The 17,645-nt window shown below is 45.9% G+C and overlaps 1 protein-coding gene across 24 annotated transcripts in view; it reads left to right on the top strand.

Annotated features, from left to right (window-relative positions):
* Positions 1-17,645, top strand: part of NRXN1 (neurexin 1) — a 1,214,702-nt gene that overhangs the window by 288,847 nt on the left and 908,210 nt on the right. The window contains exon 4 of one of the 24 annotated variants that reach the window (XM_065401748.1): positions 4,298-4,323. The exons of the other annotated variants lie outside the window; for them this stretch is intronic. Coding sequence (XP_065257820.1) covers positions 4,298-4,323 — 26 coding nt within the window. The remainder of the gene's footprint in view (positions 1-4,297; positions 4,324-17,645) is intronic. 24 annotated transcript variants of the gene reach the window in all.

Raw genomic sequence — 17,645 nt, forward strand, 5'->3', positions numbered from 1 at the left:
TTTCCCAACATGACATAATGTAATTTTCTTAAAATAGCCTATTAAAATCTCCTGGATTGCTTTCAATAGTCATTGGGAGATCGATGCCAATTCCAGGAGACTCCAGTCCAAACCTGGAGGGCTGGCAACCTTAGTAACCCATTTTATCCAATCCAGGAGTCCTCTTTTATCATGTGATTCTGACTGCACCTAATACTCTGCACCTGTGCATCTCAACCCTCTTTTTCTTTATCTGCATTGCACCCCCCCAATATTGGGGTGCCCCGTTTTTGATAGGTTCTTTGTAGTTCCTTTTATTCTCATTAGCATCTATGCAGAACATGTACACTGCGGACAGGACACATGTTAGAAAAAAACGTTACAAGAAGGTATCTCATGATTTTGAATGGTACGTTGCGGTCACTTTTTGATAATACTACCTATCGGCACATCTTGCTCATGATCTTGGGGCATCAGGTTATTCTTTGGTCACTTACTTAGGTCGAGCATTTCTTAAGCCTATGGCCTAGTATGGCTAAGCTGACACCTTACAGGCCAAAACCTCTAGGCCTTGCATTTCAACCCTCCTTTACTTAGATATCTAATACAGACTTATCACTTCTAAATACTTGTTGATCTTATACTTCTATAATCCTACAATTTAAATCTATTTAACATACAACAATAGAATATTAGTTAATCGTAACAAAATAAATGAATGATAAAGTGAACTAATTAGTTACAGTGGTATGTACAAAGTTTCATCGTTCTGGTTTCAGGACACTCTTTCCATAATTTAAAAAATGAGATAAAATTTTCCGCAAACAAGGCCATATGTTGTTTGGCCCTCCTTCCATAACCATAAAATCATAGAATCATAGAATATCAGGGTTGAAAGGGACCTCAGGAGGTCATCTAGTCCAACCCCTTGCTCAAAGCAGGACGAATCCCAAACTAAATCATCCCAGCGAGGGCTTCGTCAAGCCGGGCCTTAAAAACCTCTAAGGATGGAGATTCCATCACCTCCCTAGGTAACCCATTCCAGTGCTTCACCACCCTCCTAGTGAAATAGTTTTTCCTAATATCCAACCTAGACCTCCCCCACTGCAACTTGAGACCATTGCGCCTTGTTCTGTCATGTGCCACCACTGAGAACAGCCTAGCTCCATCCTCTTTGGAATCCCCATTCAGGTAGTTGAAGGCTGCTATCAATTCCCCCCTCACTCTTCTCTTCTGCAGACTAAATAAGCCCAGTTCCTTCAGCCTCTCCTCATAGGTCATCTGCCCCAGCCCCCTAATCACTTTTGTTGCCCTCCGTTGGACTCTCTCCAATTTGTCCACATCCTTTCTGTAGGGGGGATAGCTCAGTGGCTTGAGCATTAGCCTGCTAAACCCCGGGTTGTGAATTCAATTCTTGAGGGGGCCACTTAGGGGTCTGGGGCAAAATCAGTATTTGGTCCTGCTAGTGAAGGCAGGGGGCTGGACTCAAGGACCTTTCAGGGTCCCTTCCAGCTCTATGAGATAGGTATATCTCCGTATATTATTATTAAACGGGACACAGTACTCCAGATGTGGCCTCACCAGTGCCGAATAGAGGGGAATAATCACTTCCCTCGATCTGCTGGCAATGCCCCTACTAATGCAGCCAAATATGCTGTTAGCCTTCTTGGCAACAAGGGCACACTGTTGATTCATATCCAGCTTCTCGTCCACTGTAATCCCGAGTCCTTTTCTGCAGAAATGCCAGTTAGCCAGTCGGTCCCCAACCTGTAGAAGTGAATGGGATTCTTTCATCCTAAGTGCAGGACTCTGCACTTGTATTTGCTGAACCTCATCAGATTTCTTTTGGCCCAATTCTCCAATTTGTCTAGGTCACTCTGGACCCTATCCCTACCCTCCAGCTTATCTACCTCTCCCCCCAGCTTAGTGTCATCCACAAACTTGCTGAGGGTGCAATCCATCCCATCATCCAGATTATTACTGACGATGTTGAACAAAACCAGCCTCAGGACCGACCACTGGGGTACTCCGCTTGATACCAGCTGCCAACTAGACATCGAGCCATTGATCGCTACCTGTTGAACCTGATGATCTAGCCAGGTTTCTATCCACCTTATAGTCCATTCATCCAATCCATACTTCTTTAACTTGCTGGCAAGAATACTGTGGGACACCGTATCAAAAGGTTTGCTAAAGTCAAGGTATATCATGTCCACCACTTTTCCCATATCCACAGAGCCAATTATCTCATCATAGAAGGCAATTAAGTTGGTCAGGCATGACTTGCCGTTGGTGAATCCATGTTGACTGTTCCTGATCACCTTCCTCTCCTTGAACTGCTTCAAAATTGATTCCTTGAGGACTTGCTCCATGATTTTTCCAGGGACTGAGATGAGGCTCACTGTTCTGTAGTTCCCCGGATTCTCCTTCTTCCCTTTTTTAAAGAAGGGCACTATATTTGCCTTTTTCCAATCATCTGGGACCTCCCCCGATTGCCATGATTTTTCAAAGATAATGGCCAATGGCTCTGCAATCACATCAGCCAACTTCCTCAGCACACTCGGATACATTGCATCCGGCCCCATGGAGTTGTGCAAGTCCAGCTTTTCTAAATACACCTCTACCCCGATATAAAGCGACCCGATATAAGATGAATTTGAATATAACGCAGTAAAGCAGTGCTCCGAGGGGGCGGGGCTGCACACTCCAGCAGATCAAAGCAAGTTCGATATAACGCAGTTTCACCTATAACGCGGTAAGATTTTTTGGCTCCCGAGGACAGCGTTATATCAGGGTAGAGGTGTAGTCCTTAGCCTGTTCCTTCAGCACTGAGGGCTGCTCATCTTCTCCCCATACTGTGCTGCCCAGTGCAGTTGTTTGGGAGTTGACCTGGTCTTTGAAGACCGAGGCAAAAAAAGCATTGAGTTCTTCAGCTTTTCCCACATCATCTGTCACTAGGTTGTCTCCCCCATTCAGTAAGGGTCCCACACTTTCCCTGACCTTCTTGTTGCTAACATACCTGTAGAAATCCTTCTTGTTACCCTTCAAATGCTAGCTGCAACTCCAGTTGTACTTTGGCCTTCCTGATTACACTCCTGCATGCTCGAGCAATATTTTTATACTGCTCCCTAGTCATTTGTCCAAGTTCCACTTCTTTTAAGTTTCCTTTTTGTGTTTAAGCTCACCGAAGATTTCTCTGTTAAGCCAAGTGGATCGTCTGACATATTTGCTATTCTTTCTGCACATTGGGATGGTTTGTTCCTGCACCCTCAATAAGGCGTCTTTAAAAAACAGCCAGCTCTCCTGGACTCCTTTCCCCCTTGTATTAGCCTCTCAGGGGATCCTGCCTATCAGTCAAAGTCTGCTTTTCTGAAGTCCAGGGACCATATTCTGCTGCTCTCCTTTCTTCCTTTTGTCAGGATCCTGAACTCAACCATCTCATGGTCACTGCTGTCCAGGTTGCTACCCACTTCTACTTCCTCTACCAATTCTTCCCTGTTTGTGAGCAGCAGGTCAAGAGGAGCATGGCCCCTTGTTGTTTCCTCCAGCACTTGTACCAGAAAGTTGTCCCCAACATGCTCCAAAAACCAAACCAATTTCTTTAAACAGACTAGAGATGATGAAATTTTTATCCAGGGAAGCTATCATCAATGGGCTTCATTGCTTATAGTCAGTAAAAAGCCTGGATGGGGGATGTATTTTGTATCACGCTCTAACAGTAGGTAGGTGCAGCTGACATATTTGGGAACAAATTTTAAAGCTGAGTCCTGCTATTGAAAACCATCCGAAGGCGTCATGTAAATTCAGCCCTGCTAACTTGCAACCAAATGTAGGTATCCAGACAGTTCATAAAAGGAAATTTGGCCTCTGAGATAAATGGTCCTTTTATTGGTAATCTGCACAATAAATTTGCAGCCAATGAAAAGAAATATGCACAACATGCTGCAATATATCTTCTCTACACATAAGACAGGTGGTTGCATTTTGCATTAGGTGAAGCTTTTAAGTGGCCTTCAAGGTCCAGGGTAGAGCTTGCTGGTCAAGTTTGAGATGAGAAGCTTGGATGATGTTAAGGTCAGGGATAGGGTCAAACTTGGGTAATGTTAGGTTTGGATTCTCATTGTGTGTCCGTCACAGGCTGGCTGGCCCTTTAAGAGGGGTCAGCTCAGCCTTCCCTGTGATCTGGCAGTTACCCCCCCACCCCCAGCTGATCCTGATCTGGATTCTGTTACAATTAGTGGTCCTGTGAAAAGGTCAGGGAGATCCACAGACAGAGGGAAGTGGGGGGATTTGATAGCTGCTTTCATCTACCCGAAAGGAAGATCCAAAGAGGATGGATCTAGAGTGTTCTCAGTGGTACCAGATGACAGAACAAGGAGTAATGGTCTCAAGTTGCAATGGGGGAGGTTTAGGTTGGATATTAGGAAAAACTTTTTCACTAGGAGGGTGGTGAAGCACTGGAATGGGTTACCTAGGGAGGTGGTGGAATCTCCTTTCTTAAAGGTTTGACAAAGCCCTGGCTAGGATGATTTAGTTGGGAATTGGTCCTGCTTTGAGCAGGGGGTTGGACTAGATGACCTTCTGAGGTCCCTTCCAACCCTGATATTCTATGATTCTATGATTCTATGAAAGCAGTGAGAGAGAGAGGAGCAAGGCCAGTTGAAGTAAGGCTGGAGAGAACACCCAGGAGAAGGTTAGGCTCCTGTGGGAGGCCCAGATCTAGGCCTGTAAAAAGCAGGGAGGTCCCTGTGAGAAGCTGCCAGAGTCCTTGGAGAAGGGCAGCATGGGGGAAACCTGCTAAAAAGAAGGGCCTCCAGGGAAAATGCCTTGGGAGGCAGTGCTCAGCCAGGGGAACAAAGAAGGAACTGTGGAGTGCCCAAGAACAGCATGAGGAACAGGGAATTTCAGTGTAGCCTGAGAGGGCCAGAAGGATCTTCTGTTTGGATGTTTTTGTGGATTCTTTAGTTGGATTTTGGTTGCTCTGGAAAGAGGTGACTTGTCTGGAGGATTAGGGCATAGAAGACATTGCCAGAGATGGGCCAAAGAAATGGTCAACAGGGGCCACTGGCTATGAAGACCCTTTTGACACCACACTCTGACATGGATGGATCTTACTGTAGTGAGTGAAAACACTCAAATTCTCCAAAATGGAAATACCATTAAGAGGTTTGCCTACCATACTGAATCACTTCAAAGGAAGGCCAGTGGTTTGATGTTGAAAGTCCTGGGTTCAATCCTCGCTGACTGTTGTGCCTCTAGGTATGTTTGTGGTTACAATCATGGGCAGCGCATGAACCCCCCTATTTGGGGAAGCTAGCCCCACCCCTTGTGTCTGAGGCCCCGTCCCTACCCCCTTCTACCTTAGGCCCCAGCCCCTCTTTGACCTTCCCCCACTCTCAACCGCTGGGGCCAGAGGAGCCCCAAGCCCCTCACTGCAGTTCAAGGAGCCCTGGCCAGCCCTCCTGAGCTGCCCCGAGCCCTGCCCAAGCCCTGAGTGCTGGCCAACCCACCCAAGCCACCCATGTGCTGGTCCGCCCGCCCAAGCTGCCCTGATCCCCAGCCACCCAGAGGAGCTCTGAGCCCGCCACAATCTGGCCCCGGGACTGTGGCAGGGAACATTAGCACAGATTTGGGGAGGCTTAGCCTCCCCCAGCCTGCAACATGCGCTGCCCATGGTTACAGTGGTTTTCTGTTTAGCATTGCAGTAGTGCTTAGGAGCCCCAGTAACAGACCAGGGCTCCAATGCGCTAGGTACTGTGCAAAGGCATAACCAAAAGACAGTCCCAGCCCCAAATAGTTTACAGTCTTAGACAGAAGGCGAATATAGACTAACTGACGGGAACACCAGGACACAGTGAGACAATATTGGTCAATGTGATAGGCCGAGGTCTGCCTTTCTTTCATCTAATACATCATCTGGATGGAAAGAACATGGTTTTTGCTCACAATATATGGAAGATATAGTGCATAGGTCAGTACATTTGGGGTAAATTGCAGTATTTGACATTCATCTCTTTAAACAGTTCCCCTACTATTTGCTATGTAACAGGCCAATTTTATATGCCTTGGATGCATTTATATTTAACCTTAAAAGCAGTTATAACCACTCTGCAGCTGTAATCATTAAAAATGTTCTGGAAATAGTCTTTAGTTCACTCTGTGTGCAGCTCAGATTGTTAAATATCATAAAGTTGCTTTTCCAGCCACTAAACAGTTTTAAACATTAAATATATCTTACAGCTAACTGGCTTTTCTAGTCAGTTAATTTTTTTTTTTTTAAGTTCAAAGTACTGATTAGCTGAAAATAAGCCCCACCTGGGCCAGATCTTCAGCTGGCTTACATCTATGTAGGCTCATTCACTTCAATGCTTCTATACTTATTTACAACAGCTGAGGATCTGGCCCTTCAATTGTCTTCCTCCGTATTTTCCCTTAATCTACTTTAAATTTTGTTTACAAAAATAAGTTCAAGGTGTCAGTGCCACGAGGCCACTCATTTATTTTTCTTTGCAAAGGTAAATAATTGATTAGGCTCTCTTACAGCTACCTTATAAAAACAAATACCTTGGTAGGAAAACTAGAGCTAGATATTTCCTGGCCTATAGTTAACAAGCAAATATTAATTATCTGTGAATATAAATTATTATTTAAAATTGCAAAATTTGTCTAGGGGAATATAAATGATCTTCTAGCTTCCAAACTAGTTTTTAATGGAGAAAATTATTTGCCTGGTGTGGTATTGCACTGGACCTGTAAAAATAATAATTTGTGTCTTCCTTAACTCCTTGAGCACTGCACTTGAGTGATGTGGGATGTAGTTCAATTGGCTTTCCATTGGCTTCTCTAGAATGTGGTGATGGAAACATACAGCGGTAATTGATTCTCCATCAAATACCCCTAGGGCAGCTTGTAATGAAAAGGGCTTTTTAGAAGGCTCAATTTACATAATCATTTTTAGCTGTATTTCCCCATATCACAAAGTCACCATGCAGTGTGGCTCAGCAAAACTAGACCAGCTGTCTCTGCTGCACAAAGGTTCAGCATCAGAAAAACAACTAAATTGCCACTTTACATTAAGATGAAGTGACACAATCTTTACGAAGAAGTTTCCCACAATCTCTGCCTGCACTCTGTCTCGCTGAAGCTACTGTACTGTCAGCCTCTTGCTTTGATGGACACTAAAAGTCACCCCATCTCCTGCATATTTCAATCAAAATGACTAAAAACTCTAGCCATACAAAGCAGTGTTCGAAAGTGAACCTCCATTACTGGGTTGAACACAGTCAGATTAAATGGGCAAGAGAATTTTCCAAGCACAGGATCTTGACCGTGGCCAGATAAATAGAGCAGTGTCTGAGCTGGGTTTAAGTAGTGTTCAGAGATGTGACTTTGGTTTATGCCCACCTTTATTATTAGACAAAAACTCCACAACAGCAGGAACAAAGATACAGCAGTAGTGGGGAATAATCTAGTAAAATCTGCTGCATCTCAAAAGGATTATAAAACCTCTCCTGCGATTGACACTGTCTGCCATCCCACACTTATGAAAGCAATAGCATTGATCTTTAATACACCATATGTTAGATCACTTGCTCTATTTTGTGTGGGAGCTGGGGTGGGAATAGTATAACCTTATCTTTAGCTGTCTGATTATTAAAATGCATCAGTTATAACTTTAACAGGACAAGGCAGCATGCTTGAGTGGTCTGAGTGCAGGGTTTGAGAACTCAGAAGTTCCTGCGGCCCACATTCTAGCTTTGACCTGGACTTAGTGTGTCTTTGAGTAATCTGCCTATGACTCCATTTCTCCATTTGTAAAGTGGAAATAACACTCATCCTTCAGAATCAGTTGATGTTTGTACAGTGTTTTGAAGGTACAAAATAATAGATATGTATGCATTGATACTGCATATTTCTATAGCATATATATTTTGAATAGCTAAATATATTTGGAATAGATATAATGTATCTGTAGTGAGGAGGCGTGGCCTCCCTCAGATGCAGAGGGAATACCACAAGATACCTAGTGGGTGGAGCCACGAGGGCCATGCCCCACACGCCAGAAGCAGAGAGGCGTAACAGGAAGGGGAAGCATAAAAGGCTGTCCCAGCCTCTGAGATAATAGGGAGCTGCCGAAAGAGACAGACGCTTCTTCCCTGCTGCTGGAGTGGGATGCCAAGGAGAACCACTGCTGCCCCGGAGACCAGCCTGAGCTTCCAGAGAGCCCTGCCACTCCCGATGTTGAGAAGCTGCTACCGTTATCCTTCGGAGACTGAGGATGACTTCTGGATGCAGGTACACCCAAAAGGGAGAGTAGGCAGCAGCCCAGGGAAACCTGGCAACAGTCTGGTTGAGAGCTGGCCTGATACAAGGTCAGCGTGTTGCGGGCAGATCCCTGCTGACCCAGTGGCAGACCATTTCTCCACTGTTAGGACCTTGGGCTGGGACGCAGTGGAGTTGGGCGGGCCCTCGTCCCCCCTGCCACCGCACCCCTCCTTAGGCCAGAAGGCCTGTGCTTCTCGGACATCCCTACCTGAGCTCCATAGACTGTTCTTGGCCCTCATCCCTACCTGAGCCCCAGACTGGGCTGGTGCTACAGCTCTGCCTGATTTCAGACCAGAGTTCTGACTGTTTACAGGCCTGCCCCGCTTGAAGGCCGGGGCCCATTGAGAACCACTAATTCTCCCCCTTTTTTTCCTTTGTGTGGAGAAGACTCTAGCAGATCAAACTGCGAGGAGGCATGGCCTCCCTCAGATGCAGAGGGCCGGCCACGCCAGCTTACATGTAGTGGAGAATGGGAGCAGTGTCCGCCCCCCTGAACATAAGGGGGACCATGTTGCTTCTTAATCCATCCCCAGCAGAGGCCACCATGGATTGGGATCAGCTGGTGAGACGGTGGGCCAGGAACCAGCAGCGAGAACATGCCACTCAGCTCCAGCGGCAGCAGCGGATGCAGCAGAGACTGGAGCCCCAAGGCCAAACACGGGTCATGCGACACCAGCCCCCCACTCTGGCTGCGGCAGTAAGGGGGACTTCCTGGTGGCAGAAAGCCCCAGCTGTGCGGTGCCACCCTTCAACCCTTGGCCGACTGAGAGGCTGGGCCTGCCTTGCAATGACAACCTGTTTGGGCTGTTACAGGGCAAATGGCCTGTGAGGATTGGATCCTATGGCTAGGTATGCACTGGAGAGACCCACGCCCACCAGCACTTTGGCCCCAAGGTGACAATCATAGAATCATAAAATCATAGATGAATCACAGAAGATTAGGGTTGCAAGAGACATCAGGAGCTCATCTAGTCCAACCCCCTGCTCAAAGTAGGACAAACCCCAACTAAATTATCCCAGCCAGGGCTTTGTCAAGCCGGGTCTTCAAAACCTCTAAGGATGGAGATTCCACAACCTCCTCAGGTAACCCATTCCAGTGCTTCACCACCCTCCTAGTGAAATAGTTTTTCCTAATATCCAACCTAGACCTCCCCCACTGCAACTTGAGATCATTGCTCCTTGTTCTCTCATCTACCACCACTGAGAACAGCTCTGTAGTCCTGGGTAAGCAATACCTTGAAGCCTTAGTTAACTTGGAGTGTGGACAGACTTTGGTACACCTGCCAGGAGCTGATCTCCCCCCTCCCTCCCCCCAACCAGATACCAGGTCAGATTAGCCTCTGCTGCATGCATGGGGACGTAAAGGTGTACCCCACAGCCCAGGTGGCACTGACAGTGGCCGGACTGACACAGGAAATGCAGGGGGGGTCGCCCGAGTGCTGCCCTATCCCATTATCCTTGGCCAAGACGGTCCTGGGTTTCCCCCAGGTGCTGCCCACTGTCAGTCTCTGAGATACCCCCAACGAGATGGTTCTCAAGGGGGACAACGATATGGAGATGGAGACCAAGGAACCACGCCTAGGGGACCTCGAGGGGGACATTCCTGACGATAGGGAGGTGGAGTCAGGGAAACCGGGCCTTGGCGGCCTGCCCGCCCCTCTGGAGGATCCAGTTGCCAGGGTCAATGGCACGCCAACCCCTCCCGAGGGTAGAGATGTGCGAGTCCGACTAGACACGGTGACAGACTTATGTCAGGACCAAAGGGACAACCCCACACTGAACTGCGCCTACGAGCAGCTGTCCTGCATGGATGGGGTCGTTGTAGATGGGCAGAGGACCAACCAGTGGCTTCAGTTTGAGCTCACCCGGGATCAGCTATACCGAGTTGCAAAGTACCCTGGACCCGCAAGCCCTGGTCCCAACTACTAGTCCCTCGGTGCCATTGACAAGCCGTGCTAAGGCTGGTGTACAACATCCCGGCAGCCGACCATCTCGAGCTGGAGAAGACGTTGGCCCTGGTTCTGTCCCATTTATTTTGGCCAGGTGTACACCATGACACTAAGGACCACTGCGCCTCCTATCCAGAATGCCAGCAAGCTGCTCTGTCTGTGGGGAACACCCTTTGAAAGAGTAGCAGTGGACTTGGTGGGTCCTCTTGCAAAGAGCGCAGCTGGATTCCAGCATATCCTAGTAGTGCTGGACAATGCCACACGGTTTCCTGAGGCTATCCCCCTGAGAAGTGCCACCGCCCATACCATAGGCGCCAACTTTTCCCGGCGCCGGTGGCCGATGACGTAGTAATCTACAGTTGTCACTGGGAGGATCACCTAAACCAGATGGCAGCCGTCTTAAGAATCCTCTGGGAGGCCGGGCTCACCGCGAACCCAAAAATAATGCTGAATTGGGTGGCAGGAAACAACCTATCTGGGTTACACCCTGGGATGAAGCAAACTGTGCCCACTTATGGGGAAAGTTCAGGCAATCCAGAACAACCTGCTTCTCACTACTAAAAAGCAAGTCCGACAATTCCTAGGACTCGTGCGTTACTACAGATGCTTCATCCCAGATTCATCACTGCTCCCTTAACCAGGCTGCTCACGAAAGGCCAGCCCCTGCAGGTACGATGGACTCCAGACTGCGAGGCAGCCTTTCGGTAGCTGAAGTGCCACCTGTGCCATGAGCCCGTGCTTTACAGTCTGGACTTTATGTGCAGCTTCAAAGTCCAAACCGATGCATTGGCAGTCAGTTTAGTGGCTGTCCTTTTGCAGAACATCGAAGTCGAAGAACACCCCATGCTGTACATTAGCCAGAAGTTGTTTCTGCGAGAATGTAATTCTTTGATGAACATAAGAATAGTCATACTGGGTGACACCAAAGGTCCATCTAGGCCAGTATCCTGTCTTCAGACAGTGGCCAATGCGAGGTGCCACAGAGGGAATGAACAGAACAGGTAATCATCAAGTGATCCATCGCCTGTTGCCCATTCCTAGTGATCAAAAAAGAAGTTCTGGCCATCAAATGGGCACTAGAAGCCCTCTGTTACTACCTCCTCAGGAGCCCTTAATTATTGTGACTGACCATCTCCCCCTGAAATGGTTGCAGCAAATGAGACACCAACACCCGGCTGATGTGCTGATACCTGTCTTTCCAATCCTTTGCCTTTACATTCAACACCGTGCTGGTAAGGGGAATGCCAATGGGGACGCTCTGTCGCAGTTCGGAGAAGGGGACCAGACCAGCTCCGAAGATCGGTAGCTGGGCTTAGTGGGGGGTGTAGCGAGGAGGCGTGGCCTCCCTCAGACACAGATGCGGAGGGAACGCCGCAAGCCACCTGGTGGTTGAAGCAACGAGCTCCATGCCCCACATGCCAGAAGAAGAGGAGTGTAACAGGAAGGGGAAGTATAAAAGGCTGTCCCAGCAGCTCAGTTGAGAGGGAGCTGCCGAAGGAGACAGATGCTTCTTCCCTGCTGCTGGAGTGGGATGCCAAGGAGAACCACTGCTGCCCCGGAGAACAGCCTGAGCTTCCAGAGAGCCCTGCCACTCCCGATGCTGAGGAGCTGCTACCGCTGTCCTTGGCGGTGCATCCTGGGGAGACTGAGGACAAACCCTGGACCCAGGTACACCCAAGGGGGAGAGTAGAAAGCAGGCCAGGGAAACCAGGCAACAGTCTGGTTGAGAGTTGGCCTGATAAATGGTCAATGTTTTGCAGGCTGATCCCTGCTGACCCAGTGGTGGACCTCTCTGCCACTGTTAGGGCCCTGGGCTGGGTCATGGTGGAGTTGGGCGGGCCCTCGTCCTCCCTGCCACTGCACCTCTGGGGTGACAGTACTCCCCCTCCTTAGGCCAGGAGGCCTGCACTCCTCGGGTGTCCCTACCTGAGCCCCATAGACTGTGTTTGGCGCTCACCCCTGCCTGAGCTGGTGCTACAGCTCTCCCTGACTGCAATCCAGAGCCTTGACTGTTTGCTGCCCCACCCTGCTTAATGGCCGGGCGAATAAACTACTACTGCTCTGCTTGATTGCAGGCCAGAGCCCAGACTGTTTACGGGCCTGCCCCGCTTGAAGTCCGGGACCCACTGATAACCGCTAATTCCCCCCCTTTTTTCTTTGTGTTGAGAAGACTCTAGTAGACCAAACTGCAAGGAGGCGTGGCCTCCCACAGACGCAGAGGGCAGGCGGTGCCAGCGTACAGCGTACAGTATCTCTATAGCATAGCACAATATAACTACTGAATAGTATAAAGAAAAATCTGTAGTCCTTGTCACTGCATTGTACACCATGGAAGTCTGATCTAAACGGCTTGAGGAGGAACTGGAAGTCAGATTGTATTGCTTGAGAACACAGATCCCTATTGCCTGACTTAAGGGGACAATTGTTTGCCTTTTAGCAGTATAGGCCTTATGACAAAGTTGAGCAATTTAATAGTGTATTCTTCTTATTCATTGTCCTTTCTACACAGTACTAATTAGTTTGAAGGAAAGAGAATCCTTAAAAGGACTCAGCAAACTTAAAAAACACGTACTTCTATTCAAAATAATTGAACCTACTTTTGTTACTAGTAATAGCTAAGAGGAAGATGGTTAAAAATCATTAGCAGAGAAAGGTTCTCTATTTTTGTTTACTGTGTTCCTTTGTGACTAGTCAGTTTCACTGTTCATCTATATCGTCAGTCAGTTTCCTCTATTTTTTGTGTAGGTATTTCACATAGAGACAAGAACATGATAAAACAATTTTAAATAAAATAGGAAAATATAATAGTAAAATATCAACATTTGACAGGAGGAATCTGCAGTAGTACCTGAAAGTATTTTTAATTCATTTTTCTGTAATTGACTAAATTTTGGTTGAGTATATCTTTAAAAGTATTGGAAAGTTTGAGAAACTGAATATGTAATTAGAACTGAGTGCGGTTAGAATAATAAAAAGGGTTTAGTATTGCCAGGGTTTCAATTACTACAACATTCTTATAATCCAAAATGTTGGAGAAAAGATGCAGTTTTTCCATCAAAAATGCCTGATATAAAGATGCCCTCTGTTGAGAAACTGGTACCAAGTTCTAAATGCTTTGTGAGTATTAGTTGCAAATACTGCAGAACTGAGTTTAGCAAGAGGATCAAAAATAGGAAAAATCAATGTGTCTCACTTAAGAGAGAACAATGGAACAGTACAGACCTCAAGGCCTTTAGCATATGGCCTTTAGCTTCACACATTTTAAAAGCTGGAGTTTTATTTTAAAACTTGTCTACAAATTAGGGCTGGGAGAAAGGCAGATTGAGGTACTAGATATCTGTATTTGGAGCCTGCTAGTTAGAATGTTAACAGTTGCCTTGTGGTGTTAAATAGAATGACTTGTCTGCCTTGCTACTTCTCTTCATAAGATACATCCTTTCATAACCTACAAAGCAACAAATGCCAGTGGCAGTGGGACTGCTTTTTTCCAGCATTGTCCTGCGATGACAATTGCATTGCTGTGAATTTAGCAAGGATATGCTTGCTGAGCAAGGTATATCTCCAGCAGTGTGTCACAGCTCAGGGATACTAAAATGCTCCTTCATCCATCCATTTTCCCTTAGCCTGTATCTGGGGAGAAAATGATCGGGAAAGACCGACCCCCACCTGTATGATGAAGTTAGAGAACAGGTGGATTTTTGGTAACAACCCTCACCCCTATGAACAAGCGTGAAGGGATTTGTGGTGTTAGTCTCAGAGAACAAAGGATTAACTCACTTACTTGATGCTATGCTTAGCTATTATATTGCAGAAAATTTCAGCTTCGGGTTTTATTAATTCTCTGCATAAACCATTGGTTTGTCTTTGATTCTTTTTAAATATCTATTTCCTGATCAGAGACAAGATAATTCATATCAACTCATTAGATTCCAGTTTTCACTTCCACTATTTATCTTGAAAATTGCAGTGGGGTTAAGTCCCTTAGAAACTTCTTTAAACCTTTGTTATCTTGGGTAGCTGGTTAAAGGATATTGGTACACTGGTTTCCTGAAAAAGGCAAATGATTAGAGAGAGGGTCAGGAGGTGTGACACATAAGGAAAGCCAAAGGAGACTGAATACTATTGAAATTGATAAGAGGTGGATCTTGTATAGGTAATATGTTTTTTACAAATACTGAAGAAGTTACTGAACAGCATAGAGAGTAGATGCCTTAACAACCAGGGAAAACAAGTATTGGAAAGATTTGCTAAGGCATATCTGAAACATGATCATGAGGAGGTGTATTTGTTGGCTAGGTAAAATACTTATGAAACCAGAGCAGATGGAAATCTTGCACCATAAAGGACAGTTGAAGTATATAATTCAAGAGGTCTCTTTCTGTCCACCATCTAAAACTCTGATATAGGTAACGATCTAATGAAATGCTAATTGAAGGCCAGATTGTGCCACCCTTATTAACACTGAGTTATACTTTGCTCTTATTTTAGTCACATTGGTTTCAGTGAGATTACTCATGGAGTAAGGGTCTGTTTCATATAAGTAAGGGCAGGAGAATCTGGCCCTGATTAACGCCTTGACGGCCCTACAGCCAGGCCGTGTAGCCTTATATTTCTGCTGCAACTTCATCTAAAAAAGATACTAACATAAGGCATTCAGAATGAAATGAATTTAATCTGTTGTTGTAGGAAAGAGAGCTATTTGATGGTGGCTGTTGTTATCTCTCCCTATCTCTCTTCCCCTTCCTCCCTCCCCTGGATGAGATTACTGGGTATTATTTTTTTATTTTAACTCCTCACCCTTTTTGGAGATTTTTTCCTTCTGTTACATTGCACCTGTGAAAAGCTGGCTAAATGTCTCCAGCCTGTCAAGGCAAAATGAAACAAACGTGTGTTCATTTCAAAGCAGCTGTTAATGGTAATGTCTGATTGAAAGTTGTGCTTTAGATGTACATGTAAGTGCTAGCTAAAGGAGCACTGCAGCAGAATACAAATATCCATTATTAGTTCCTCTCTCTGGCTTCTGTTGGTTTGTACACCACAGTGTTAGCCACTGCATTCTCATAGGTTATTTGCTGTAGACTGTATCTTGGCCCCTTGATTCCAAACATTCCTGGAGTAGGATACTGATATGATTTTGTTGTTGTTCTGTTTGACTTTTGGAAAATTCTGGTGGTTCTGCCCTCAAATATTTAAGTTTGTTTCTTCCAAAGAGAGACAGTAGTCTTGGTGGTTTTTTTCTTATTTTGGTGTAAAGGTTTGACTGAAGTGTAAATTTTCTTGTCACCATGATGAGCCTTGGCAAATGATCCTAAAAACTCAGGTAGAATTTCCTCATAGTCTACAGTGGCTGCTGTAATCAGGCAGTTTCCAGGCAACTGGATCCTGTGGTTACTTGTTTCTCAATTTCTGCATAGCTGTAGACTCGTCCAGCTGAAGAATGTGGAACATTATGAAAAATCAAATATGGAGAAGGCAAATTTCTGCTTGCCTTTTGCCATGTATTTGATTATTTTTAATCAATACGTTTATTTCCATTTTATTTTATCAGAATGCAAAATGTTCCTTTGAGATCAGGGGCCAAATAAAATGTGATTTAAACCTTGTGGGAGAAAGTTTAATTTTAATTTAATGAGAAATATGATCCTATCTTATTGCTTGATATGCAAAACCCAAATATAACCTGGTCACATACCTGATATTGGAAGACCAAATATAACCTGACCTATTAAAAGCAGGAGCTTTTGGAGCAGATACTCAGTGTGATAAATGCTTTGTTAAAAACAAAAAAAGAAAGATTAGCTCCAACAGGTGCACAGTCAATTTTTTTCTTTATGAGCAGTTGAATGATTCAGAAAACAACTTTTGTTACTGTAACAACCTATTCTTCTGCGGACTCTCCTCTGTAGGAGTGGTAGCACCTCCTGCACCTGGGATCGGAGAACTTTGGTAGCAGTGCCCGTTGGGCTGGACATGCGCTCCTAACTGTCTTGCACTGTGAGTGGTGTCTATATAGCGCTGTGCGATCTAACCACCCTCAGTTCCTTCTCAACCACCTTTGGTCTAGGACGGAATCCTGAGCAGAGCCCTTCAGTCATCCTTAGACTTTAGTATTAGCAGTGATAGTAGTGTTTCTATTATAGTTTGGTAAATGGTCGAGGCCCCAAGATGCCTCCCTCTGGTCCAGATGCTCCAACCATCTTCAACAGACCATCTGTTTGTCAACCGTTTGACCCATTTCTATCCATCATGGCAAGAAATCACCTCGGAGAAGTGGATCTTGGAAATTGTCAACAAAGGGTATGCCATACAGTTAATCTCTCTCCCTCCCACCCCCTACCTCTCCCTCTTCAGGGACCCTTCTCATGAAGATCCACTAAAGGAAGAGAGAAACCACCTTCTGCGACTGGGGGCCATAGAACTGGTCCCATCCCAGCACAGAGGGAAGGGTTTCTATTTCCACTGTTTTCTGATCCAAAAGAAATCTGGCAGGTGGAGGCCTATTCTAGACTTGAGGAACATCACAAGTTCATCAAACTACAACAGTTCAAGATGGTCACTCTATCAACAATTTTTCCAGCAGTGGAACAGGGGGACTAGTTCTTGGCCATCAACCTCCAATATGCATACTTTTATATTACCATACACCCTTCCTACAGGTGATTTCTCAGATTCATCATGCGGTCCAACCATTACCAATACAAGGTGCTACCTTTTGGCCTTTTGGCAGCACCTAAGGTATTTTCCAAAGTCCTCACTGTGGTGGCGGCGCACATACGCAAACAAGGGATTGTAACATTCCCATATCTGGATGACTGCCTCCTCAAGGCTCCATCCAGAGTAAAAGCTGTTGAAGCCTTGAGAAAAACAATGGACCTTTTCTCAAATCTCAGCCTCCAGATAAACATGGAAAAATCAATACTGACTCCAGTGCAGCATCTGGAATTTTTATTGGGGTCCATTTGGGTACTATTCAAGCCAGAACCTTCCTCCCAACTCACAGATTTTCTGCAGTCGTGAATCTTATTTCCACAATAAGAACTGGCCTACAGATCTCTGCCAGGACATGCGTACAACTGCTTGGCCATATGGCAGTGGCCATGTTCATGGTAAAACATGTCAGGCTACACCTGCGCTGTCTCCAGGTACAGCTACGAACAGTGTACATGCCCCACTGACACGCCTACACAAACTTCTATCAATACTAATCAATATCAAGGACTCATTAGACTGGTGGACTTAACCCCAAAATGTCTGCATGGGGGGGTCCCTTTTCTAAAACCAACACCATCCTTGATACTGACAACTGACACCTCCTTAATTGGTTGGGGAGTAAGTCTACAGACCCACACTGTGCAGGGCAGATAGTCCCTTTCAGAATCCACACTGCACATC

Source organism: Emys orbicularis, chromosome 3 (assembly GCF_028017835.1).
Source record: "Emys orbicularis isolate rEmyOrb1 chromosome 3, rEmyOrb1.hap1, whole genome shotgun sequence".
NCBI lineage: Eukaryota > Metazoa > Chordata > Testudines > Emydidae > Emys > Emys orbicularis.